General features: G+C 55.0%; 1 protein-coding gene across 3 annotated transcripts; it reads right to left on the minus strand.

Moving 5' to 3' along the window:
- Positions 1 to 1,658: 1,658 nt before the first annotated feature.
- Positions 1,659 to 27,592, minus strand: LHX6 (LIM homeobox 6). 3 transcript variants are annotated; one of them, XM_070799202.1, is made up of 10 exons: positions 27,373 to 27,592; positions 26,152 to 26,223; positions 25,577 to 25,759; positions 25,095 to 25,216; positions 16,031 to 16,251; positions 13,451 to 13,551; positions 13,138 to 13,233; positions 12,761 to 12,935; positions 8,153 to 8,256; positions 1,659 to 3,872 (listed from the first exon to the last, which is right to left on the minus strand). In XM_070799202.1, the coding sequence occupies exons 1-10, from the start codon at positions 27,454 to 27,456 to the stop codon at positions 3,852 to 3,854; spliced, it is 1,179 nt and encodes a 392-aa protein (XP_070655303.1). In that variant the 5' UTR covers positions 27,457 to 27,592; the 3' UTR covers positions 1,659 to 3,851. The 3 variants fall into 3 exon arrangements, with proteins under 3 accessions (XP_070655303.1, XP_070655304.1, XP_019826327.1); XM_070799203.1 differs by lacking the exon at positions 8,153 to 8,256; XM_019970768.2 differs by lacking the exons at positions 8,153 to 8,256; positions 27,373 to 27,592 and adding an exon at positions 27,026 to 27,076.
- Positions 27,593 to 27,832: the final 240 nt, after the last annotated feature.

Consider the following 27,832-nt stretch of genomic DNA (forward strand, 5'->3'; position numbering starts at 1 on the left):
GCCCACAACAGCTGCTCCCTCTCTGAAACTTCCCTAGCTGGGTCTCATACCCTAAGCACAGAATCAGTATGGTGCCCCTGGTATGAAAGAATCCAGTGTTGGCATCATACACACCTGGGTTCGGATCCCAGCTCAATCACAGGTATCATACAACCTTGGGCAAGTCACTTCACATCTCTGAGTTTCAGATTCCTCATCTGTAAAATGGGTATGATGGTGCTTAAACCCAGAGGGTAGCTGTGTGGATTGAATGAAACAATACAAGGAGCTGGCACTTAGCAGGAATTCGGTATGTGCTTGCTTTAAAAACTAATTTGTTAGCTGTGTGTACAGAATAATTGTTCTTCAGAATCACCCCCAGGGATCTTATGTGTCAGCTGAAAACCAGCAGAGGAAGTGGTAACATGTTCCGGGGGGTATACTTGGGCCACAGGCATCCTGGATCTTTGCCTGGCTTTCCCATCTTAGAGGCTGCTGGCTCCTGCAACTCCCTGCCCCTTGTCCCGTGGCTCACCAGTCTGCCCAGGAGAGGGAGTCAGGCCTGGGAGGGCTCTGCCAAGGTCTACAGGGACAAGAAACTAGCCATTTGAATTGGGGACCCGTGAGTGGCATGCTGGTGCAGAGCCAGGGGTCAAGGGAGGTCTAGGCATGTTCAGCTAAGCCATGGAGGGATGGGGGGTTGGGGCTGGGGGAGAGATCACCTTTCCCTTCCAAGGCAACAGTCACCTCAGGAGATAGGATGGATGGCCACTGGGGGATTCCAAAGTATGTTTTGAAAATAGAAAGTACATTCAGGTAAAGAAAGACACAAACTATTTTCAAAGATACACATATATCTAAATCAACATTTGATAAATGGATTGGAGGAGTGGAGAGGGAGGGAAGGGGTGGGGTCGGGGATGGAGCATGCAACAGCTTAACAGAGGGGCCCTGCAGGGGCGGGGACCACAGCCACCCCTAGCCGAGGCTCATGCGTGACCCTGTTCCAAGCCACAAAGTGGGGTGGGGCAAGGGCGGGGTGGGCCTGCTGGGGAAGCCTCCGCACCAGGCAGAGCCAGTCTCCTCCCTTCCTGGTGAGCCTGGGCTTCTACAAACGGTTCTGCCATTAAAAGAAAATTCGGCAGCCAGCAGCAGGATGCCTGCTCCCTAGATTACACGGTGGCTCTGGAACCCAGCCAGGCTAGTTGTCACCCCCGTCTCCAGTCCGTATTCCCTTCACTCCACCCCATTTCCCAATCAGGTTCCTCTATGCTCGTCTCTGGCCTCCCAGCATCTCCTCTTGTGAACTTACTCCATGAACTTCTCATCTGAAGATACAGCTCAAGTGCCCCCCTCCCCAAGTCCAGACAGCACGTGGGGAGGGATCCGTCTACAGCATTTGCCTGACTGAGAGCTTCTCCCGGGCCCTTTTCTGAGCCTGCAAGGTCAGCACGGGACCCAGCAGAGTGTGGTCGGGAGTGAGGTGGGACACCAGCCAGTCTGATTTCCGGCACAGCACAGACTAGAGAAGAAACCCACCATGATGCCTTTACTCTGCTCAGCCTCCTAGCTGGAAGGGGTTTCACTGTCTAGCAGCCCTGCCACTCTGGGGGCCAGGCCTGAGCCTGAGCCCTTCACCAGAGAACAGGAAAGAAATGGAATCCTGTTGTGCTCTGGAGGTCAGTGCCAGCACTTCTACTTGCATTAACTTTATTTATTACACAAATAAGACATTTACAAAGCACAACATGAAAGGTATGTAACAAAACAGACATTGGTTTTACAAAAAAGTGCTTACAATTTTTTTTTTTTTTCCGTGTGTGTATGTGTGTGTGTGTGTTTCCCCCTTTTGCTTTGATTTAAATAAATAGTCCTGATGGCCTGTAGGTTCTCAGGCTGCTCTATCAGGCTAGTGGAGACATGTCTGAACCGAAACATGCTACAACCACGTGATCCACGCAAGGAACAGACCCTGGGGGGAGGCTCAAGGCAGAGTGGGTACTAGGTGACCCTGGGCAGGACTCGGCTGGCCACTCACCACATGATGGTGCTTGGGACTGGGATCACTGGGAGCAGAAATCAAAGGAAAGATTAGAGCTCCCCAGTCACCAGGGATTGGGCCCAGCTGCTCCTGGTAACGTCAGCTCTGAGCACAGGGCTAAGCACACATTATTCACTAGGTGAGTTCTGAACTAAGCTGCACCAACTATATTCAGAGGGGTGCCTTCTCTTTGCCCTGAGTCAGCTGGAACTGTCTTTGAAAGCGAAAAGAAACAGGTTCCCTTCAGGGGCTACACCCGGGCCCAGCCCTCCTCCAGATCCCAGAATGAGAATGGCATATAAGTTTTCATCTTAAGCGCCAACTTCAAGCATTTGGATTCCGAACCCTTATCCAGACTCAGTGAGATAGTGCTGCAACTGATTGTCGATGTCTGCCACGGGTGAAACCAGGGACAGCAGATACCTGTGTACCATGAGCTTGCTTTCCCTGTCCTAGAGTCTTCTTCCCAAAGCAACATACCAGGTGAACCAAAGCCGGAAGGATGACTAGCAGCCTCTAGTGGGAAATGCATCAGGACACAAAGTAATTCTAAGATTACAGGATAAGCTTGGGACAAATGAGCATCCCCTGAAAACATAAACCATGATCTTGTGTAGCATGAGCCCTTTTGTTTTGGGGGGAGGGGAAGAGTAGCGGGACAGGGTGGGTGTGACCACAGCTGTCTGGTCCACCTTCTCAGGAGTAGACGGGGCTGGCTCTGGGCAGGGTTGATGGAGAAGCCCAGAAGTGCCAGCTAGAACCCTGGGCTTGGCACACTCACTCAGCATCAGGACTCTCTATGCAGAGATGGGTCCAGAATGAATGTTCTGACTGCCCTTTCCCTGGGCTCCATTCCCCAGTCCCTTCAGGAGATGCCCCCTCCTTGCAAAAAAAAAGATGTGGCCCAAGCAGCCCCACCCATCGGGAGGTAACAAGTAGCCAAGAAGCATCCCCAAGTGTAACCTGTCCAGACATTGAGAAATGTCACCGTACAGATCAAAACCCACCTCTGCCATGCCTCCGCACATATGCTGGATAACTGGGGGAAAGTGGGGCCCCTGGCACACACACCCCGAGCTTCCTCTTTCTTCTCCTTAAAATGGCTCGTGCCCCTCCCAGCCCAACATGCCGACTCCTTCTCCTGGGCCTCCAAACTAATGGGGGTCTTTGTTCCCCCCACCCCCTCCCTATCCCGCTGCCTCTTGGTCTGGGCAGGCCTCCATCTTTGCCCTGTTGGGCCTCTCAGGGTTGGTCAGTGTCTCTTCTCTCTCTGAACTAACTTGACATAACCAGACAGATGGAAATGATAAAATTAGAACATAGCTTTCCTTTGGGGACATCCCACAAACACTGTAGAGTTTTCCAGACAAAAGCAACAGAGCGGATAACACTGGGGGTTGTTGACTATTTAGAATTTGGAGATGATTCCAAGGAAGTAGTAAAGGCCAACACAGGAGGAAAGAAAACCTGTAAATTGGAAGGCTGTTGGCGTCGCGAAACTCAATTCGGCCTTTTGCTATTGTGATCAGCTTAAGTTGAAGAGGACGACTCCTGTCTAAATGGGAAACGTGGGCTGTTGTTTTCACCCTGGCTCCAAGTATCAGGGAGCTCTGCTTTCCTGGAGGAGGGCTCCGCAGTGCTCCTGGTGGGTTCTGGTTCTCAGCAGGAGACAGGGAGGCCAGGCCCAGGGGCCTAGCTGGCGGCGGGCAGGATGGCAGACGAGGGGTGGATGCGGAGCGGGTGATCCCTGGCAGCAGCTCAGACTCCGGGTTTCAGCGGCTAAGGGACAGCTGCAGGTCGCCCATGGACAGATGCGGAAGTGCCGGCAGTGTCAGTACTGAAAAAGGATGACCTGCAAGAGGAAGGTGTGGGAGGGGGCTGAGCCAGGGTCGGCACCGCCTGGCAGCCCCCCAGAGGTCCTCAAAGGCCTAGAGAAGGAGGGGGACCCAGGGCCCACATCTGAGTTCAAATCCTGGCTCAGTCACTTGCTTGCTGTGCAGCCTTGGGCAACTCACTTCACCTCTCTGAACCTGTTTCCTCATCTGTCAAACAGGGATGAGCACACCTCTCTCCCTCTCTCTCTTTCAGAATGGGGAGGAATCAGGAAGATTCAAGAATAGCAGCTAGCACCTCCTGGGCACACTCCCTGGCACTGGGTATAGTGCACACGGGTGTGATTTCACAGAGCCTGGCCTTAACCCCACCAGGGTGCCCTGATACCATCTCCTTTTTACAGGGGAGGCACTGGGGCCAGAGAGGTGAAAATCAAAGAGCCTGGGATCACCCGGCCCAGAAGAGGTAGACCCAGCAGGGCAACCCCAGCATGGCGCTAGAATAAGCTCTGCTGGTTAGACCCACTGCCTCTTCCTCTCCAAGCCACCTTGAAAGTTACCAGTGGCGCTTACCAAGTACCAGGCAATGGGCCAAGCCCTTCATGCATCCAAGCCCTTGGAGAGGCAGGTGGCTGAGACACGCCAGGTGCCTGACACACAGAGGGTGGTCAGGGACCGACTGCTTCCTCTCCGTCTCCCACCTAAGATGCCTGGCTGACCTCGCACTGCCGCCAACACAGTCCCGAAGGTTCAGCTCAAGGATTATTGGCTGTCTGGCCAATGGGATGTGCCTTTTGACAGTCCAGTGCCAGGAGGAGATTTCAAGTGGGCCGGGGACATCCAGTGGGCATGGCCATATGGCTGTTCCATTTTTTGATCAAGAATGTTAACGGCCCAGGTCAGTTTCCAGGAGGAAGAGATGGAAGAAAGCAATGGTGATCCTCGCCGTAAGAGTCATTGTAATAATAACCAACACACACGGAGCACTTCCTGCGCACCAGGCATCATGCCAAGCCCTGTACATATATAATTGCGTTTGCTTTCAGCAACAACCTTGCATGGTAGGAACTATTATCCCCATTTTGTGGATGAAGGATCTGAGGCTCAGAGAAACCGTGTTCCCAAGTCCCAAAGTGAGAAGGTGGCCGAGCTGTTTGGTCTGCCCGACTCTGGAGCTCACCCCCACCTTAGACTGTGCTCTCCTCTAGCCTCTGAGTTGTCTACCTGGCTTTGGGCTCTTTCTAATAGAAGCTCTCTCCAGAGGGATGACCCTGCCTGTCCATGAGCTGCTGTCTCTCCACCTGAGCAATGATGGCCAGCCTCTGATTTTTAAGAACTTTCCAAGCTCTAAACTGTGGGATCAGGGGCCATGACCGGGAAGAAATGTTGGTACTGGAAACTCACAGGGATGAGCAGTCCAATGACAACACGACAGAGGCACAGGATACTACCCCAGTGCTCAGAGCACTGGTCTCTGGGCCAGGCCAGTGCTGGTCTTGATCAGTGGGTTTGGGGGGCTGCCCCAGGGGGCCCTGAATCTCCTCCTCGCCAGGCTGGATCAGGCCCAGAGGGATTTGGAAGAAAGCCCACAAGGTTCTGCACTGCCTGGACACACACAGTCTACCAGGCCCCAGGGGTTTGGCAAGATGTGGACAGAGAAGGTTCCTGGGAGCTGGCAGGAAGGTCTGACAGTGAGAGGGCGGAAGGTCATGAAGAGGGGGAAATGTTTTTCTGTAGAGTTGCTGGATGTGAAGTTGGGGCTCTGGGCCAGCAAGAGAGAACTCTGGCTCGGCAGCCAATCCCAGGGGCCAGAAACCTTCCCCAGCCAAAAGCTGCCAGACCCCTAGACTGGTTCATCCTTCAGGCTGAACCAGACATAACCACAGGCTTAGCTGAGAAACCAGGAGACAAGGGCTCATCTCCAAGTGCTGAGCCCAGAGTTAATTCCTTCCAAAGATCCCCTCTGACCCCAGATAACGTCCAGGCCCTTTGCTTGAAGGCACAGGGCCCTCATTATGTGACCCCCTGTTGGCTCCTCCTCCACTTCCCTGGGCCCCAGCCACACTAAGCCCCCTGCTGTCCTTCGAGGTTCTTCCAAACCTCTGTGCCTTGGCAGGGATTCCTCACGTCCCCTGCCTCTCCCCTAGAGCTGGCCATTCTGTCTTCTGGGTCCTCGAAGATTCACGTTCATCCCTTATCCTCAACTGCCCAGGGCTGTAGCTGCCCACCTCCTGCTCTAAGCCACTCTGAGGACAAGGACCATGCCAGCTCGCTGCAGGGTGGGACAGGATGAATGCTCTCCTGCAGGCCGGGGGGCAGCTAGCCCCAGGATCAAGGCCAGCTGTACCCACACTTGCTGTGTGTCTCTGGGCGAGCTGCTGCTCTGGCTGAGCCCATGTCTGCAGGGATGAGATGGAGTCAACCACAGTCATCATCCCAGAGAGGCTGTGAAGGGTGAGGTCAAAAAGAGCACTGTGCAGACTGTAAAGTACGGCTCAGAAGCACATGGTTACTGAACCAGGTGGACTTCAGATCTGAGGGGCTAGCTGCATCCCTGGACAGGTCGGGTCACCTCTCTGAGCCATGTTGCCTTATCTTTACCATGAGGATGCCATCCTCATATCCACAGTGTGATCAGGGGCATCAGACAACATATGTAAAGCACCTGCCATGAACAAAGAAGCTGTTTACCCAAGGCAGCCCTTCCTGTGAGTATGACAGTCTCAAAGGGGATGGGGTGGGGTCACCCACCACTGGGGTCTCCAGAATTTGAGACTGCATACGTACTACCATTTACTTATAAACCTACTGGTCCTAGTGGCTGGCTGTACCTCTGCATCATCTACTTTCCCCACGGTGCCCAGCCCTCAGCCCAGCCCCACAGGTAGGTGCTTAATCAGGAGGTGGAGTAAGAGGGGCTGTCCTGGAAAGGTAGTCCCACTCCGGGCTGCCTGCCAGAATCACTGGGGCTGGGTATGACACCCGTGGGTCCCTGGGGCCCACCCCAGCTCCCCAGAGGCGAGGCTGGGGAATCTGCCTCTCTAGGAGCTGCCCAAATGATGCTGAGGCATAGAAGACTGCGTTCAGGCCTGGCCCTGTTTCTCCTCAAACCCAGCACATCCTCTGACTCCTGGGGCTCCCTGCCTCTCCAAGGACCACTACAGTGATACTTCTAAAAGAGACCTCCAGCGCCCACCATGGTCCACGCACCTCTACCTGGCAACCTGAGGGCTCCACCGCTCACTCTTATTCCTCCCAGGCTCATGTGCCAGCAGATCTGAATCACTCTGGGTTCCCTGAGAGCCCTGGCGGCTCATGCCTTCCCTGCCAAACCCTGAGGCTCAGGCGTGCCTTCCTCCAGGAAGCCTTTGTGTGTTTCTCCTGAGCCCCCACTCCCAGCTCCCCTGGCCCCAGCATCACAGTTGAATCACACTTGTGTCCTAACTGTTGGCCTCCTCGACGGCAGGAACTACATTTCCTTCATCTCTGTGCTCCTGGCAACTGACTTGGGGCTCCTGGGAACAATCTGTACATAGTATGACGGTTGAAGAACTGATTTTGTGAACGAGTAAAGGTACAAGTTCTCATTCCGGCTCTGTGACCTTGAGCTACCTGGGCCTCATTTTCTAAAAGAAGGGGTTGTCTGAGAGCAGTGGCTTTCAGGGCTCACTGCGAGCTGTCCTGGAGCTGAGTGGGAGGTGGGGGCTCTACTCCCTCTGCAGTTTCATCCAGAGTGGCTCCCCACTGACCTCGTTTCATCTCCATTCTTCGTTATGAGAAAGCGCAAACAAGTGGGTTCCCGGGCTTAAGAACAGAGCTTTCAAGCCACTGGACTGGGTGACATCCAAGCACCCTTCTGGGCGTCCAGTCCTACTGCTTGAGACAACCAGAGATCGGGTTCCACAAAGGAGGCCTTACCAGTTGACCAAGGGCCACTGGCTGGCCTGCTGTCCCTGGGCCCCACCAGCTCAGGTTATTCACTCGCAGGAGGAGGAACCCGTGACATGGTGGGAGGCAGGGTGGTGTGTGATATAAGCCCTGCTCAGAGCCGCAACGTTTGAGCGAAGTAACCAAATCCGTAAATTTGAAAAAGAGAAGGCCAGCCGTGGTGGGGAGCCACCAGGGGGCTGGCCGTACACTCCGAACACACTGGCACCAGATCAAGGGACTGCGTGGTGGGGCTCAGGGGGGCCTGAGTGTGCCGGGCTGAGGGTGCCTGCTCAGCGACGAGAATCTTGCCAGAAACCCAATCCTGGCGGGGGGGGCTCTGACCCACCCCACCCAACCGGGCTCCATTTACCTTCTCCCCCCGGTTGGAGAGTGGTCCATCCATATCGGCTTTGAGGTGGACTGGGGGCGCGGTGTAAGGCAGCCGGCAGTGCACCTGCCCACACTGTACCTGACCTGTGGATGAGAGGATGCCTTGGAGCCCATCGCCCAGTCTCCATGCAGCATCCCACCAGCCCTGGGCTCGATAGGCTGGAGCCCTGGGGCCATTTTCACCTCTACCACTTACCAGTGGGGTGGCCCTGGGCAAAATTTCAGTAGGGTTGGTTGCAATACCCTATGTGAAAGTCTTTTGGCTTCTGGGATCTTAGTTCCCTGACCACGGATCAAACCCGTGCCCTCTGCAATGGAAGCGCAGAGTCCTAGCCACTGGACCACCAGGGAAGTCCCTGAAAGTCTATGAGCAATGAAGCTATGTGTGATAACTGTCTGTTGTGTGTGTGCTCAGTTGTGTCCTACTTTTTGTGACCCCACGGACTATAGCTCATAAGGCTTCTCTCTCCATGGAATTTTCCAGGCAAGAATACTGGAGCTGCCATTTCCTTCTCTGGAGAATCTTCCTGACTCAGGGATCGAACCTGCATCTCTTGTGTCTCCTGCATTAGCAGATAGATTCTTTACCAACTGTGCCACCTGGGAAGCATAGTTGATAATAACTATCTAACTCACTGATAAACACTCATAAATGAATATGTACATCCCCTATGTTCACAATAGCCAAGTCAACCTAAATGCCCATCGACAGATGAATGGATAAAGAAAACGTGGTACATGTATGTGATGGGATACTACTCAGCCATAAAAAGGAAGGAAATAATGCCATTTGCAGCAACAAGAATAGACCTAGAGATCCTTATAATAAGTCAAGTCAGAAAGAGAAAGACAAACACCATATGATATCACTTATGTGTGGAATCTAAAATACGACACAAATGAACTTTTATGAAACAGAAACAGACTCGCCGATACAGAGAAAAGATTTGTGGTTGCCAAGCAGGGAGGTAGGAGAGGAACGGAGTGGGAATTTGGGGTTAGCAGACGCAAACTGTTACATACAGAAGGGATAAACAAGGTCCTGCTGTATAGCTAGCACAGGGAACTATATTCAGCATTCTCTGACAAACCATAATGGGAAATAATATTAAAAAAGAATGTGTGTATATATATATATATATATGTATGTATATATATAGAATAGAATCATTTTGCTGTACAGCAGAAATTAACACATTGTAAATCAACTATATTATAGTTTAGAAGTTTTAAGAAGAGAGAAAAAGAAATGAATATATACATTCAAGGCTGTACATTCCTATATTCAAGGCTCTACCCCATCCATTCAAGTCCTTCCTTGGTGTGTTGTACCTTCTTATCTCCCAGGTATCACCAGGGCTTTACCCCCCTCCCCTAGAGGACTCTGTACTCATACATCACCTTCTCTAGGATGCTCTCCCTGACCACCCTATTCACAACTGCCACCCAACACCAATACCTACCCCCTACCCTCCCTGCCTGTCTTCTCAGTTTTATTTTTTCTCCTTAGCACTTACCATCATCTGACTGACTGTATATTTTTATTGTTTATTTGATGTTATCTGTCTTTGCCAGCTAGACTGCAGCCTCTAATGAGGGCAGGAATTTTTGATTGTTTCTAGATTCTAGTCTTTGTGGATTTCCAGGACCTAGAATAAGGCACGGCATCTAGTAGGTACTCTTTAAGATTTTGCTGGATGAATCTCTACCCTATTCCAATATTAAAACAGTGAGGGGTAAGGCCATCCTTGGTCTGACCCAAATGTCTCATGCTTCCACCTCTTTGCCACTACAGTGAAGCCTATGGCCTCACTCTTCTCTGAACTTTGTCCTCTTTGGTTGCAGGGGAAGGAGCCCTGTACAGAGACCTGCAATTAATATGTGACAGGGCAAGTCACTGTGCCTTTTTGAGCTACAGTTCCCTCATCTGGAGAAGATGGAGGAATTCTTAATATGGGGTGTTCTGAGGGCCCATGAACAGCCTAAGATTATGTGGAGAACTCTGTGCATATGTATGCATTTCTGGAGTCTAGTTCCAAAGCTTTTTTATGAGATTCCAAGCTTGAAGTAAGTGTTAGTTGCTCAGTCATGCCCGAATCTCTGCGACCCCATGGTCTGCAGCCCACCAGGCTCCTCTGTCCATGAGATTTTCCAGGCAAGGATACTGGAGTGGGTTGCCATTTCCTTCTCCAGGGTATCTTCCCAATCCAGGGATCCAACCTGGGTCTCCTGCACTGCAGGCAGATTCTTTACCAACTGAGCTACAAGGGAAGCCCAAGCTTGAAGGCTCTGGGAAACTCAGGAACCTGTGAATTCAGTGAATGGCAAAGAAAATTTCTAAGGGGACCTTCAGTCACGCAACAGGAGGCAGCATGTTCAAACACCCTTGACGCCTCCTGCCCCAAGCTGGGTTCACCTTGAGGGGAAAAGGAAAGGGCATTTCAGTCCTTTCTCTAGGTGTCCCTAGGTTTGGCCAACAATCTATGTGGACAGAATCCTGACATAGCTCTGGAGACCATGGCCCCACTCTCCATGGGGTCACCTAGATCCATTTCCAACTTCACAGCAAACGTTGGCTGGTGGCCCAGACTCCTAGTACCTAGAGAGCCCCTGGTGCTTGGCACCTTTAACAGATGAACTAGATAGTCAATGAGCTCTCTGCAGCTTGAACACGTCAATTGTTTAGAAAAGAAAGGAGGAAAAGAGTCCCTCCTACTGAGCAGATGGTTCAGAAATGGAACAGAACAAAGAGACACTGGCAGACACTGCCACTTCCAACTGGCAGCCTGGTGCAGTAGGCAGGATTCTGCATTTGCAGCTCTGCAAACCAGAACCACCACTACCATCACAAGAGCAGCTAATACTTTTCCAGACTTAATAAATACTAAAGACATTAAGTCAGTGATCTCATCTGATGCTCACAATACTGCTTTAAAATAGGTATTCTCCTTTTTAAAAAAGAGATTGGATTCTTATTGTCTTCATTTTTACAGATGAGGAAACTGGTATTCTAGGATAAGACGACATTTGCCCAATGTCTCACAGCTTGTAAGTGACAGAGGTTGGCTCTGAAGCCCCACAGTATGACACTAAAGCCCACATTTCATCATTAAAGAATCCTGGCTCCCACTAACTTACTGTGGACCATTGGTTTCCTCATCTGTGCAGTAGAACAGTGATGTTTAGAAACATCTGTCGAGATAGTGCCTGGCACACGGCAGGGACTCGGGACACAGCTGTGCCCTCTCTGATCTCCCTTCTCTTTCTCTTTTACTTGAACCCAGAGAAGAGAGGGTTTGAGTTTGTGGGTATGCTGTCGCCACCTATTTTTCTGGTCATGTCCAGCTTTGAGGAAACAAGCAATAGAAACAACCTCAAAGGGAAAGAAAATCTGTGATAAGCACCCATTCAATAGCAAACTCACTAAATGCCCATCCTCCAGACATGCACAAGGCTACTCGCTCTGTCTCTCCCCCAGATTTCCACTCTTTGATCACTCCACCATGACCTGCCACCCCTCGCCCACAGTGCTCAGTCCCCACTGACACCCCCCCTCCCTCCTTTATTTGTTTATTGTCTCCCCTCCTCCCCATCCTGCCACCTGAGCCTCAGGAGCGCACAGGCTTTGGTCTGTTGTATCCCAGTGCTTGGGGTTCCCCAGGTGGAGCTAGGAGTAAAGAACCCAGCTGCCAATGCAGGAGACACAAGACATGTGGGTTTGATCACTGGGTCAGGAAAAGGAAATAGCAACCCAATCCAATATTCTTGCCTGGAGAATTCCCATGGACAGAGGAGCCTGGCAGAATACAGTCCACGGGGTTGCAAAGAGTTGGACACAACTGATGAGACTTAGCACAAAGGCATCCCAGTGCTTAGGGCACAGAAAGCACTCAAAAAATACTTACTGAACACAGTGGATCACCACCCTGTGAGGTAGCATCATTAATGTCCCAGTGTACAGATGAGGAAACAGGTTCAAGGAAGTCAGTCAGGTGTTTTGCCCTCGGCCTCAGCTGTGGGTACTCCTGTCACCCTGGCTCTCTTCTGTGACCCAAACGCATACATGCCAGGGCGCTTTCTGCCTACACTTGGTTCCTCTGCTGCCTGCATTCCTATTTCCCCTCTCCTTGTGTCTCACTCATTCCTGCCATCCTTCTGGTCTCAGCCGGAGGAGAGGTGACATCTCGACACACTCCCATCCAGAATCCTGACTACGGGAATCACCACAACGAAAACCAAATGGCTCATCTATCTGGTGTTGTTTCCTGCCTCTCCCACCAGAACTCAGGCTCCCCCAGGGAAGGGACTTTACCCTTCTTGTTCTTTTCCTGGTCCTCGGGCTCTGGCACAGAGTGGGTGTTGAAAGAGTACGTTTTGAATGGCTTGCCTCTACGGAAGAGTCCAGCTCCACTGCTGCAGAATTGGGGAACTTAACTCCTCTCCCCCACCTCTAGGTCCGAGTGACTGAGGAACCCTCAGCTGCACTCACGAGGCTTAGCAAGGCCTCCCCACGCCTCTGCCACCCACGAGCGCTCGTCTGTACCCGCTCTCCCACAGGCCGGGCGACCGAGGTGTCGCGGTCACTTACTCTCTATGTAGCCGTGCAGGGTGACCATGCGAGCCCGCTCGGGGCTGCTGAACGGGGAGTAGTGGATGTCGTCGGACAGGGCGGAGGGGAGGCGGGACGGCGGCGCCCCAGAGGGCGGCACTGGATGCTGCGGTGTGTGCTTTTTATGACGCGCTCGGCAGTTTTGAAACCACACCTGGAACGACAGCCTCAGCAGCCTCAGCCTCGCGGAAAAGGGCTGGACGCGCCGCTGCGGGACCCCAGGCGGGACTGCCTTGTCGCCACCTGAGGAAGGGCGGCCACGTGTGCCCCCGCGGACCCGCAGGCCGGCTACGCGCTCGAGGGCCCGCCCCCAGGCCCCGCCCCAGACCCGAAGGCCCCGCCCACCCCGGCCCCACCTGGATGACCCTTCGGCTGAGGCCCGTCATGTCCGCAAGCTTCTGCAGCGTCTGCGCGTCGGGGTTGTTGTCCTGCGCGAACTGCGCCTGCATAACCTGCCAGGCGCCGCGGGGCTGTGAGGCACGAGCCCCCCGAGGTCGCCAAGGCCCCGGCCCAATCAGAGGCTCCGGCCCGAAGGCCACGCCCCCAGGCAGCTACAGCCCCTCCCCGCCACCCGCGGGTCGGGCAGAGGGGAGGAGTCAGGAGGCCCTATCAGCCCCGCCCACTCCGAGGCCCCGCCCACACCCGGCCACTCGCGGCCAGCCCGGGTACCTGCAACTGCTCGGCGGTGAACGACGTCCGGGCGCGCTTAGCCGGCTTGGGCTGACTGTCCTGTTCCGAGGGCACTGCCCCCTCCAGCGTGAGGCCGTTCCCTGGGGGCGACAGAAGTGGCTGACCACGCGTCCCCATCTCTTCTAGTGGCAGCCTGGAAAGGACGGGGGTGGGGGGAGCTGGTCCCTGGAAGTGTCTGGAGCGGAGTTGGCTGGGAGCGGGAATCCCAGGGTCCTAAGCCCCTGAACTCAGTCTTTGGGGAAGGGGCTTCTACTTCTGAGCATCTGATCAGTGCCAGACGCTTCTCTTTGGGGGTGCCCTGTACTTCTCACAACCCTGAGGATTGGTGACATTATCCTCGTGTTACAGCGGAAGATACTGAGGTTCAGAAAGAAGAAAGTCCCAGCTCTGGACCTTTCGACTAGTATTCTGAAAGCTAGCTGACTCTAGCATCCCAGTTTGGTCTCCCTCCTTGACATACTGAGGAAACCAAAGACTGATGGAGATGGGAAACAGGCAGGTTACAGAACTGTGATCCTTATTTTGTTTTTTTAAAAAAAGGATGGAAGCAAAAGGTTGGAAGGATATACACCAAAGGCTTAGGAAGAGGGAGTGCAATTATGAAGACTCAATGTTTCTGCAGCTTCTGAAGTTTTTCCAACAATCACATGTCATCACCTTTTCTAAGGTTTAATTTTGTTAACTGGAGTATGTGTTATTCTCTTTCCACTTAACATTACTTTTTTAATCACACTAAATATATTCTTTTAATATCTCATTTTTCTGAATGAAAAGCTAATATATGATCCTTATCAATAACTCAGAAATCAGATAAGCACAAAGAAGAAAATTAAAATCTCCAGAAACTCCACCACTATTCATAATTTTTTAATTAGGAAAAAGTGTGCTAAAAGAACAAAACAAACACTCCAACATACATACATAGAATACAATCTGGGAAGATATACACTAAAATGTGGGGTGGTGGCATTTGGAGTGGTCTTTATTTTCTTCTTTTTGCTTACCATCCTTTCTAAATTTTCTATAATGGACATGTGTGTGTTTAAGTTTTACAAGTAAAGCAGTAGCCAAAACTGAGGGCTGGTCAGTAAAGGAGATCTGAGGTCATAAGCCTTCAGGTTCCCTGCATGATAGGAGTCTGGAGTCAGGTCTGGCTATGAGAGCGGAGTGTAACTGGCAAGGCTGTGGCTATCGGGTCCTGTTTGGTCCAGATATGGAAGGAACCTGGAGTGACTGATGGCTCCTGGTGTGGGGGAAACGCTGACTCCTGGACTTCCACCCCAGCTCTACAACTGACTTGCCCAGTTTGCTTGCAGGTAAATTCAGAGCACCCCAGCTTCACTTGCTCCCCACCCAGACCCACTCAGCCCTGATCCTGGCAGGAGAAAGTGACGGCCTGCTGTGGCCAAGGCTTCCCAGGTGGCGCAGTGGTAAGGAATACACCTGCCAAAGGGTTCGACCCCTCGGTCAGGAAGATCCCCTAGAGTAGGAAATGGCAATCTACTCCAGTATTCTTGCCTGGAAAATTCCTTGGATAACCAAGCTTGGTGGGCTATAGTCCATGTAGTCTCAGAGTAAGACATGACTGAGCGACTGACTGGTGCTGTGGCCATGGCCAACAGCACTCTGGGGATTCCTAACTAGTTCTCTGACTAGAGACTGAGGCAGTATGGTCCATACTTCCTGAGAGGCTCTGGGGATGGGGCAGACTTAGCCCCCACAAACCCGGGAAGACCTGGGTCCTGTCCCTGAGTCTAAGTGTCTTCGGAAATCTCAGTATCAAAGTCAGAAGAGATTTAGGGGTCTTCCTAGTCCAAGATCCCCTGGAAAAGGGAAAGGCTAACCACTCCAGTATTCTGGCCTGGAGAATTCCATGGACTATCCATGGATTCGCAAAGAGTCGAACACAACTGAGAGATTTTTACTTTCACTAGTCCAATAACCATTTTCCCACTAGGGAGAGTGAGACCCAGAGATAAAAGGCAAATTTGTAGGTCAGCACAACCTGCCAGAAGCAAAACTGAAGTTCCGGTCTCTAGACTCAAAGGCCTTTCTCCTTACAGCCCAGAATGAAAACCCCATGCCCAAACCTCTGGCTTGTACCTGCTGGGGTGGGAGTTGGGAGGAGAGGGTCGCATCATCTCTGGACGACTGGCCCAAGCCTGGTTCCAGCAAAGGAGAGGGGATGAACCTCCAGGCCACCCAGAGCTATCCAAAGGCAGAGTAGGCTGCTGGTGATGAGAGTCATTGCTAGGGCCATTGAGTGCCTCTTGGCTTTTCCGAACATCAGCCTCATCTATCTCTGAGGTGTCTTATCGTTAGCCCCATTTTACAGAGTAGGAAACACAATTTGCAAAGACCAGCAGTGTTACTTCAGACTAGCAAACAAATGGTGGAGCCAGAAGCGCAAAGTCCATGCACAGCCCCACCCCCATGCTGCTCCCAGGTGATAAGGGGGGCGCCTGGATCTAGAGAATTGCAAGCAGTCCCTGGGGTGCTGAGGTGGCGTGGGGGTCAGAGAGGGCTGGGGGTGGGGAGGGGTAGGGGCGGGTTGAGTACCGTTCTCCGCAGCCCTCTTGAGGTTCTCGATCATGGTGTCGTAGTGAATACGGCAGAGCACCTTCTCCTCGACCAGGCCAAACTCCTCCCCTGTGGATAGCTGGCGCTTGCACGAGAAGCAGGCAAAACAGGCCAGGTGGTAGGCATTGCCGCGTGCCCGCCGGACCCAGTCGCTGGCGTAGATCTGTCGGCCGCACCGAGCGCACTTGGTCCCGAATCGGCTGTGGCACACGGAGAGGGAGGAGAGGAAAGGGATGGTGAGGCTCAGACCAGCCATCCAAACCCCTGAGTCTCTGCCACACCCGGTTCCCGAGGGACTTCACTTGTGCATTTCCCTTTGTCTGGATTCACCATCCCCTGCAGCCAAGTCCCACCTGGAAGGTGAGCTGGTGGGTGGTTTCTTACTTTCTTCTTGGTGCTTTTCTGAGTTTTTCAAATATTCTACCATGATCACTTAATTTGTATATGACATTACTTTGCTTAATAAAATATAGGGGAAATATAATAATAGCAATAACTTGGCAAATTTATGAGCACTTACCACTTGCCCAGCAAGATTCTAAGTGTTTTTTGTTGATTGTCCCAATTAATCTTCATTTTGCAAATGAGGAAAATGGGGACCAGAGAGGTAAAGTAATTGGCACAAGGTCACACAGCTTGCAAGGAGAGAAGCCCTAGCCAGTCTGACTCTTGAGAAGAATAAACTGTAACCCAGCTGTAGAGAAATTTGAGAGTTTCTTGAAAGCATAGACAGGTATGCACTTACTGGCTCTGTGACCCTGGACACAGTGTTTAGCTTCTCTGAGTTCTCATTTTCTTGCCCTGAGCTGAACTAGGTGACAACAGCAATGGTTAGTGCTATTGGTTTAGTGCTTTGCAGTCTATTCAGTAAGGAGCTAGTCTCAGACTCCGGAGCCCTGTGTCACTTGAACAAGAGAGAAAAGCCCAGATCAAATGCCTCACTCTCTCTCAAGCTTTCCCCTATTCTGCCGCTTCCCCTTCGCCCTCCCACTTTGTGGTGTGGCTGCCTCCACCGCCACGGGACTGGGAGCCCCTCTAGGAAGCAGCAGAGTCTGTTTACCCTGTCCCAGAAGTCAGCCCAAGGCCCGGCCCCGGAGCACCAGGGAGTCTTTTCTTGAAGTGGATGACTCACCCAGTGACCCTGCACCGGCCCTCTGGTACACACTCTTTTTCAGAGAATGATGACCCCACTCATCTAGCCCCTCAAGCTTAGAAACCTAAATCAACCACCCCTCCTCCTCCTCAACCCAGCAACCAACAAATCATCAGGCACTGTAGGTTCCCTTTCCTAAGTATCTCTGGGACCCATCTCTTCCTCTCCACTGCCACCGCTGCTTTCCTAAGCCTTGCTCCCATCATGCACCCCTCACTGCCAATCTTTACGCCTGTTTCCAGCGACACCCTGGCCAACTCAGCCTCCACACAGTGGCTGCAGGGAAGTTTCCAGCATGGATGCTTTATGCTGTCCCCTACCCAGCTTAAAATCCTCTGGTGGCTCCACTCTACGCTCAGGATCTGGTCCAAGATCCTTGGAGTTGACAGAGCTCAACAGACCACATCCTCTCTTGGCTCATCTCCTCCCTAACCTTCCTCAAGATCCCTCACCCCACACCCAAGCATGAGCCTGAGTCAGCCACGACGGAACGTGGTCCCAGGTCTTATGACCCCTCTGAAGCACTCCCCACTCCCCAGGCTTTCGCACAAACTGTTTCCTCTTCCCACCCCCGCGGACCTCCCCACTCCTAGTTCCATGGCTCCCAGCACCACCTTCTCAGCACTGAACACATCGACTTACAAAAAGTCGGGTTTCTTGGCTCTCCCTTCCACCCCGGCATTCCTGGGAAAGGATCTAGAAGATTTGCCTCTGTGTCCCCAGAGGCACATTTCCACCCAAAAGAGCACTGGAAGCGTCTTGAGAGCGCGCAGGAACCAGCCCAGCAAATGCGCTCTGGTTACAGCCTCGCCTGCCTTGGCAAACACAAACAACTGCCGGTTGAATAAACGGTCTCGGGTTGAACCGAGGAGCGGAGGCCTCGGCCAGCACCGACTACAGGCGTCCCTCCAGTGCCATGCCGCTCTCTCGGAAAAGGGGCTCTAGGGGACCCTGTCGGCGGCCGCGGGGTTCGCTCAGGCCGTTTTGCGCGCCTTGGCCGAATCAACCGTCCCTCAAACAGACAGAAGTGGTTCCCCACCCAGGAAATTCGGCTTCCCCAGCACAGCCCGCGGTCTCCGTTTCCAGTCCTTCAGTAAAGAGGAGAGGAAATCGTTTTGCCCATTTTAGTCTGCTCCCGTCGAGGGGCCGATTCCGAATTCCGCTGCCCGGCTCCAGACTGGGAGAACTTCCTGGCCTCTGAAAGGAAGAAGAAGGAAGGGCCAGCCGGGTGCAGAACCCTCGCTACGCTCCAGGGTTCCGGGCCGCAACTTTTTTCTTGCCTCCCTCTCGCCGCAGCCATGTGAAGTGGGGACTCTAACACCCAATTTGCACACCCACCACACGTTCAAGGTGGACAAGTGACTTGTCCAAGACGACACGGAGTGTGGAACACGGGTTGAGGTCCCTTCCGATGTGCAAAAAATCCCCTAGAACCTGCGGAAGCAGCGGGACTGGAGATGCGTAGAGTTGAAACCTGGTGGTATGAACAGGAAAGGGGCCTGGTTTGACAGCGTCGCATCCCCACTCCAAGCCTTGGGTCCAGGAAACTCCCTCGCGCAGGGCCTGGGGCCTCCGCAGGCTCGGGTAGAGAGATCCTGAAAGAGATGGTAGAGGAAGGTCCCGGCCTTGAGATGCAGGCGAAGCTATTGCGTCTCCAGCCAGCGGTTTCCGTGTTCCGGGATCGGTGCGCAGAACCGGAGTTTAAATTCCTGGATCCTAGCGCTTGGCTCTGCAGGATTCGTCGTTTTCCGCCAGGATGCATCCAAGACTCCTCGCGCATCCCTGATCTTCCCGCTCCACGAGTCCGCGACGCCGGGCGCGTTCTGCGCCTCCATTGGCCGCTCGCAGAGCCCCATCGCCTTGTTCTGAGGCGGGAACCGCAGGCGACCTTTCAGCAACGTTATCTCCCATCTCGTATCACCCCAAATGCCGGGACCTGTCCCCTGCTCTAGGATCTCCCTGCGCGCGTCGTGTCTCCGCCCAGTCAATGAAACCATCCTCCCGGTTAGATCCTCGGATGGGGATGGGAGTCATTTTGCAGTTTGGGATGCGTTTCGGGCGGCTCCTGAAGCGTGTTCCCTACTCGGGGAAGGTGGCGTAAACAAGGGGCACCAGGAGGCTACGTATCCAGGCTCTGACAAACCGATAGACTCCTTTCCCAGGCGGGCAGCTAGGCCCGAGCCGCCGAATTCCGGAAGCAGCGAAATCGGCGGCAGAGACAACGAAACTTCAAGAAAGGGGTGTTCGGGAGCTGCGAAGGGAGCGCCAAAGGGATTAGGGGGCGAGGCCACTGTCCGCCTCCCCCTGCCTTGTGCGCGCCCCTCCCTGGGTCCCCGCGCACGCCACGGGGCAAAGGCGCAAAACACAGAGGCGCTTTGGGAATGGAGAGGTGTCGGAGGTAGGAAGCACAGCCTGGCAGCTGCTGCAAGGAGTGGAGTGGGCGCCGCGCACCGCCTTGTCCTCTCTCCGCGGAAGCCGGGAACGCAGACATCTGGGTATTCGTGGCTTTGCGGAGGGAGCTGTGCGCCAGGGCCGGAATCAAGCTAGCTCTCTCGGCCTGTCTCTCCTGGATACCGAGCAGGATCCCAGCAGTTATTTGTTGCGTGAATGAGCCTCAACGAAAGAGCCCATCGGAATTTCACTACGACTCCTGTCCCCATTGCTAAGCTACCCCTTTTCTGGAAACCGGAGCTCAGAGTGGGAGGGCCAATGTTAGGAAGCTAGTGAGACAAGGCGCTGACACTCAAAACCAGTGTTCGCTTGTTTTGCGTTCGGGACGGTCACTTGAGGGCCCTAGAGAAGAGATTCTATGAAGCAAACAAGTTGCGGGGGGATGGTCCTATGCCTTCTGCTTCTTCCCTGCTTTGCAAACCCACAGAAGAAGAAGCCGAAAACAACAGAACCAGCATTTAAGAGGTTAAAACGCCCCACTCCTCGGAGGTCCCAGCCCAAGCCCCTCCCCGAACGCCTCTCTTAGCTCCCCCAACATCTGTCCCCCAACAGCTGGCGGCCGCTGGGCTGCTCTCAGCCGCGGTGGGGGGCCGCTTCCCAGCTCTGAGCCTCCCCGGGGACCCTCGGGGTCCGGGGGAGGGGGTGGGATTCCCCCGCTGGAGTATGTGGTCGGAGCTTGGGTTCAAGGGGAAACGAGGAAGAGAAGCCGGCCGGCTTGCCCTAAGTCACTAGGGCCAAGTGGGGGACAGGAACCATTGTGGGCAGCCCCCCTTCCCAGGCCCAGCCCCGGGCACTCTCTGAACCCCACCCCCATCAACGCAAGAAGAGGTCGTTAACCCTTTACTGCCCATGCCAGTGGTCAGGAAACAAGAGGGCTAAGGACCTTGTGACCTGAACCTCCGGTCACTGGGACTCTGAGTTCACTCCTGCCCTAGTACTCCCAGGGCCCACCCAGGGACAGTCAGTCAGAGCACAGAGGGTACTGCCTGTGGGAAGCCAGCCAGCCAGGTAGGGAGTCTTAGGGCCAGCAGGGGTGGGTGGGTGTGGTCTTTGCCATTCCATGGGCCCCACCTTGCACAGACGGCAGGTTGCTGAGGTGTCTCAGCTACAGAAGAGTGCCAAATATTTAGACATAAGGATGGTAAGTCAGGCAGCCCTGAGGGTTATCCAAGTTCTGCCACTTATTAGCTGTGTGACCTCACCACTCAGGGCCTCAGCTTCCCCTTCTATAATGTAGGGGTTATGACAATTACCTACTCACAGGGTGGATGGGAGGATTCAATGAGATAAAGTAAGGAGATGTAAAGGGTTAACACAGTTCCCAGCTTAGAGATGCTCTCTGTACAGTCTCCAGACAGCATCTTCGGTCCTGTCCTCTTCCAGTCTCTCAATGGTGGGATGCATTCTCCATTCTCTTGGGACACTGTCTCCCCCAGTCTACAATAGGTATGACACTTAGGAGGGGAGGGGCCGGAGGGGCACTGCAGATCAGTCCATGTGGGGGCAGCAGCCACAGGTCGGTGGGTGGGAGGAAGCTGTCTGGTTGGTTTATTTTTTAAAAAAATATTTATTTATTTGACTGTACTGGCTCTTAATTGCAGCATGGGGGATCTAGCTCTCTGACCAGGGATCTAACCCAGGTCCCCTGCATTGGAAGCATGGAGTCTTAGCCTTTGGACCACCAGAGAAGTCCTCTGTCTGGGGTTTTTATTGTTGAGACATGAATCTCCCAGAAAGGAACACTATCTTTCCACCCCCCCACACACAGGACTCCTCCTCCCCAACTTCATGGAAGCAAATAGAAAGCAAAGTGGTCTTAACCCAAAAAGTGAAGAAGTTAAAAGCATCACACATTTTCCTGGTGGAAAAAAGTTTTTTTTTCTGCTAGGACTCAGGGAGTGAGGGGAGGTGGGAATCTGACTGAGGCCACAAGGGCTGGTGAGGTCCCTGTTTGGATGGTGAGTTGAAGAAACTGAGGCAGAGAGGTCCAGTGAACTCAGAGAGGGCACGCAGTCAGTGGAAAGCCAATTCCTTCCAACAAAGCCAGGAGCAGCAATGGCCCTCCAGACTCTACCCCACCCAGGCACAGCCACCTGCCTCCTGCCCCTGCGAGCTTGGAGTGCTTTCCTAACATCTAGCTTCCTGAGCCCCCGGTGCTACCAGCTCTGCCAAAGAAGATAGAAGAGGAGTCTACAGACCAGTTTCAGGGAAGGGCAAGATAGCAGATAGAACCGAGAGGAAGCCCTTCCCTGGGGAATAAGACCAGAGGTCAGAGGACCTCAGAAGCTACCAGTGGGGTCTTGGCCACTTCCTCCCTCCCTGCATCCTGTTCAGAAATCTTGGCCTCTCTTTGGGGTGAGTGCTCCAGCCCATTTCCCATCAGACCCTTGATCTTGGGTTTCAGGAAACAGAGGGCCAGAGAATCTGAGTGCTAGGCCCTTCCCTGAACCCCAATCTAGAGAGAGGGCTCTGCCTTCCACACCACCACGCTCTCTCCAGGAAGAGCTCACTTCCAGCAGCCACCCAGAGCCTGGGCTGCTGCTCAGAGCAGACAATAGTCCCTGCCTGGTGCTCTGCCTGCTTTTTTCTCTCCCTTTTTGTGGGTTTCATTATTTTTGTTACAGGTGGGGCTGCCAGGGATGAGTTATGCCTGCAGGGAGACCTGGCTGGGGGAGAAACGATCAGAAAAGCCACAATTCTCTCATCCCAGGGAATGTGAGCCTTTATTAACTCTATTTTTTTTTTAAACAAAAAAATCTGTTTTAGTTTTGCTTTGAGGGCTGTTGTCACTAGAAAAGGATTAGTGCCCAGAACCTGCAGCCCAGAAATGGCCCAGCCCCATTCTTGCTCCCCAAGCTGTCTGAGGAAATGCCACCAGGGCGGGATGCCCCTGCCACCCTGCCAGTGGTGACTCTCATAGCACCTACCCTTTAGCGAGCCTCTGCTGAGCCTACCTCCCTTCACTGGCCTTCTTGGCAGCTCAGAGAGGTACCCTGGTAGGAGGACACTGAGGGCAGAGAGATGCAGTGATTTGCCCGAGGTCACACAGTGATTCAGGGTTGGCCTCATGGAGTCTGGTCTCTGTGTCTCCATGATAGCTGGATATCTCATTCTTCATCCCACTGCCGTGGAAAGGAAGGGAATGGAGGCTTTGAACAGTAGGGTCAGGATCTGAGTTTTGGCTAATCCTTGAAGATCTAGGAAAGCACATCAACCAAGGAGGCTTGGTCCAGCTTTGGGCATGAGCTGGGGCTGGAGAAGCAGCACAGACACGTGGGCAAGTGGCTCACAGGGTGGCGGGTCTGCTGCCACCAGGAGAACCAGGAGAGGAGGCCAGGCTTACCTTACTCTGCGGGAAGAGGCCAGCTGGTTTACCCAGGCTGTCCTGGCCCACTGATGAACACAAGGAGCCCTGAAAGGGCAGCTGGCTTGTTTCTTTACCAACTGGAGTCAGGCCTAGAGCAGGGACCCTAACCTCCACTTCCTGCCCTGGCCAGCGAAGAGTCAGGACAGTGGAGGGGAGAGGTCACACTCTGGTTACACACCACACAATGACAGCCCTGCCCTCACATACACACAGGCTGCAGCCCATACCCACAAATCCACAGTCACTTCACACCCTTGAGCCCTCAGTGCCTGGATTAAGGCCATAAGCAGAAATGCCCCTCAGAGGAGGGGTGTGTGGCAGGGTGGGGAATGATGGGATTTCAGTCTCTCACCTTGAGACCCCAGTCCAGAAGGAAGCTTGTCCTGACCAACTTGCACAACACACACACACACACACACACACACACACACACACACACGGTCCCAGCATTCACAGAGACACACACTCTCCACTCACACATGAACTGACAAATGCTTGCTGTAAAGGAATACTCACGCTATCCACACGCCCCTCGCCCTGCTCAGTTGACACATTCACCCAGGCCACTGCACAGATCCGGACAGGCACTTGGAGTCCCAGGCCACCTGGTAGAGCCGCCCTTGCCCATGCACACCCTAGCTGCACTTCCACTCACACCCATGCACCGATGGAGAAGAGTCCGTTTCTCCAGCCAGGCTTCCTAAGGTGTCCTTAGAGCACCCGAGCCCCAAATACTACAAGCCTCCCCCTAGATTCAAGGTCCTTTCTTTCCAAGTTTCCAGAGACTCAAAGCCCTGGGGGCGGGGGGGGGGGGGGGGGGGGGGGGCGGGGGGGCGGCGGGGGGCGGGTAGGGGAAGCGGCATTGCCTTACATAGCATCCCCTGACTTAGAAGATCTTTCTGGGGCTGGGGTATTCCCAGGAAGGCTGCATCGGTGACCTCTCTCGGGGCAGGGATGGGAAGGATGTCGGCGGGATGGGGGCTGCTGGTTGTAGGAAGAGTAGCTTTCTCCACTTCCTAAGAAAGCTCTTGGGAACAGGCGTCCTGCCCAGGAACCAATTCCACTCCACTCTCTCTGGACTCCATAGACCCGAGTTCAGGCCTGCTTCACGCTTCCCCTAGGGATCGGGCCGGCAGTCGCTGCTTCTCTGACCTCACCGTGACCTCGACCCCATGACCCGGGCAGGGCCGAGCCGCGTGGTGAGGAGCCAGGCACGCGCAAGCGGCGGAGATGCGGCGGGAGGATCAGCTAGGCTGCTGTCCAGAGCTGCCGGACGCGGCACCGCGGGGCGGAGGGTGCAGCCCAGGGTGATCTACTCGGGGACCCTGACTGCGGCGCCCCACTCCCCCTTCCTGTCCCGGCAGCCAAAGTCAGAGCCTAGACCCGGGAGAGGCTGAAGCTGGGGAAGAAACGGCGACGGAGCTGCGACTGGAACCGGCACCCGGGGCGCAAGCAGGATCCCAGACACGAAATCCTACACTCGAGCGATGCCGGGGTCTGAGTTGAGGCGGAGCCGGAGACCAAGGTCGGGGGTTAGATCGAGAGCTTAAATATGGGTTCGGATCCGAGACCCATGCGAGGCTAGTGCTTAAGGCCGAACCAGACCTGAATCCAGCCTCGAATTCGGCCGAGGTAAGAGCCGGGACCAGAGCCGGGACAAGAGTCTAGAGCCCAGCTCAGGGTCCTGCCGGGTAGAGACGCCGGCTTTGTTGGAGTGGGAGTAGGGTTTACAGCCCAGGGCCGGGGGCCTCGGAGCTCGACCGACGCGCTGGGAGTCGGAACCGGAGCCTGAGGTTCAGGCAGGAACCGAGAGGGAGCCAGAGACGCGACCAAAGCCGAGTGGGCCTCAGCAACCGGAGGCGGATCACCGGCCCGAACCCCTGCCGGCACCGACGAGCGGCCTGGAGCTCCTGGTGCTTGGCGCTGACAGCGGGTGGGCTGGGCCCCCGCGCCGCGCCGCGCAGGGGCATTCGGAACGCGGGGGCCTCCGGAGCCAGAGACCGAGCGCAGCTGACAAACGGCCTCTGAGCGCCCCCCCCGGCGACACTGCTGGCCCTACGGCCGCAGCCTACCTGAAGTAGTCCATCTTGCAGAAGATTTCCTTATTCTTGATGTAGCAGCTGTTCTGCTGCCTCAGCGACGTGCGACACACGGAGCACTCGAGGCAGCGCACGTGCCAGATGAGGTTGTTGACCTGGGGAGGGGGCGGAGATGGGGGGACGGCTGAGCGAGGACCTCTGCGCGCGCCCGGCTCCAGACTCCCCAGCCCCCTTTGCAGACACAGGCGCCGGAGCTCTGAAGAAACATGTGACTTCCCCCACTTTTCTTCTGTAACATGGAAGCTCAGGGAAATAGAAATCAACTGCCCATTTTTCAGACGGGAACCCGGGGGCGCAGAGAGACGCAAAGATCTGCCCGAAGCCGCGGAGTCTGCCCGGGGCTGAGCAAGGATTCGAATTGAGGGGACCCGGCGCCGGCGTGGCTCCCCCTGCAGTCCTCAGGGTCGCAACCCACACCCTGCCAACACACACACAACAACCCGCCCCTGTCTCACCTTGAGCAGATAGCGGTCCAGGATCTCCAGGCCGCAGCTGGAGCATATGTTCTTGCCGGCGGACGGCACGGAGGAGGCGGCAGAGGGAGGTGAGCAGACCGAAGGCGTGCTGGGCGTACAGGGAGAGGCCCGGCCCTCGTCCTTGTCCAGACCGCCGGCCAGGGCCTCAGCGTCCGACTGAGCCTGCCGTAGGGGAGAGGGAGAAGCCGCACTCTGAGCTGCGGGCCGAGTCGGGTGCCCAACGTTGCTGCAGCCTCGGAGACAGACCCGGGCCTCAGCGAACCAACCGACAACGAAATCCGCCCCCAAACGACAAGCCACGGGCTACAGGACAGGAATGGAAGGGCCTACTGGAGAGTAAAGGACGGCTCCAACTTTTAGCACGAGCGTCCTAGGTGCTAGGAGCGGTCAAAGCTCGCCTTCCCGGCCAGAAAACCGAGGCTATTAGAGAGACTGCGCCCTGCGGCAGTCCCCCAGCGCACGGGACAGCTGTTCGGGGCCGGAAAGCCGCGTCAGCTCCCCAGGGCCCGGCCGCCAGGGCACCGGGGACCGAAAGCAGGGCCGAACGAACTCACCATGGCGGGTGGCGCGGTCCCTTCAAGGCAGCGGGTGGTCGCTTTGCAGCCGGACCCTGGCTGGGCCATCACCTGGGGGAGGGGGGAGGGAACGCAAGCGGCGGCGGCTGCAGCACTGGCTCCGCGCAGCCTGAGCCCAGCGCCTCCCCGCGCCTGTTATATAAACCGGCGCGGAACAATGAGTCCTAACTTTGTAGTGGGCATTTAAAGCCCTTCCCCACAAAAGCGGTGTCTCTCTAATGAAGCAATTTGAATTTGGATTGGATTTTTTCCCTCTCTCTCCCCCTCTCCCTGCACTTAACCCGTGGCTCTTGAAGTAATCGCTTAGTTCCCTTGCAATCCAAGCCTCTGAGGGGGAAAAAAAACACGCGCACACACACAAACTACCTGCAATTAGAAATTGTCGTGAATGCCCAAGATAAGAGGTAGCCAGAGTGTCAATTCCAACTGTCAATCAGTGAGATCCATCAGGCCGCCCAAAGAATTGCAAATTTGATTTTTTAATGGTAGTAATTAAAAATCGAATTTTTTCTCCCTCCACCCACCCCCCTTCCTCGCTCCCTTCTCCTCCTCTCGGCGCAAAATGCAAAAAGGAGAAAAGAGAGAAAGAAAGAAAATAAAAAAGAGATTGGGGAGGGGCGCTTGAGGAAAATAAAACCCTGAGCGCTGGGAGCATCAGCCCGTCCGCCCCGCGCGCGCGGCGAAATTGATGCGGAGAGGCTGACGCGGATTCAGGCGCTTTCCGAGGGCCAGTCCTAGGAAAACCCAGAGCAAAACGGGGGCGAGATCGGGGACGAAACAGGGCCCAGAAAAGAAAAGGGAGGCGTCCAAGAAGAGGAACGAGCACCCTCCAACCCCTCGGAGCTCCCGGGACCGGCCCCGCGCCGCGATTCTCAGCGTTGCGCCGGCACAACCCCCGGCGCATCGGCGCTATCAGCGCCTATTCAGACGGACAATACCCGCCTCGCCTCCTCTTGATTCGCCTGTGTCTTTGCTAAATCGCTTTTTGAGAAATTCCTCCAACATTTGCATAATGTGTTCCCGCTTTCCGCGACCCCCCTCCTCGTGCTCGCGCGCGCTCACACACTCACAGACACACACTCCCAGGCGCACCCCCGCACCCCTCCTCCCCGCGGCCGCCCGTCGCCCGGCCCGGCCCGGCTGGGTCCCGGCCCCATCCGACCCCGGCCCGGGGGCTCACCCACTCACTAGCTCGCTCACCTGGTCGGTGGCGGGGCCGCCCTCGGCCGGCAGCCGGCAGCCCTCGGGCAGCGCCGGAGCGGCGTTCTCATGCTTCCAGTACATGGGCCGGGGAGCGGCGGGCTCGGCTGGCGCGCGGCTCGGAGAGCCGTACCGAGAGGGGCCACGGCCGCAGTGCGAGCAAAGGCTGAACCAAGAGCAGGAGGAGGGCGGAGGCGCCCGCCCCGCCGCCCCGGGCCCGGCCCCAACCCCCGCCCCCGGCCCGCGCGCAGCCCGGGCCTCCCTGGCTGCCGCCGCCGCTGCCTCGGAAGAAGGTCCCGACAAACTTGGAGAGGCCCCCGCCCCCTCCTCCTCCTCCTCCTCCTCCTCCTCCTCTCCCTCCTCTTGGTCCTCCTCCCCTTCCAGCTGCGGCGGCGGCCGCCCTGCCGCTGGAGCCCCGCTCGGTTCAAGATGAGTCATGCGTGACCAATCCCCTCCCCGC

Source organism: Bos indicus, chromosome 11, assembly GCF_029378745.1.
Source record: "Bos indicus isolate NIAB-ARS_2022 breed Sahiwal x Tharparkar chromosome 11, NIAB-ARS_B.indTharparkar_mat_pri_1.0, whole genome shotgun sequence".
NCBI classification, from domain to species: domain Eukaryota; kingdom Metazoa; phylum Chordata; class Mammalia; order Artiodactyla; family Bovidae; genus Bos; species Bos indicus.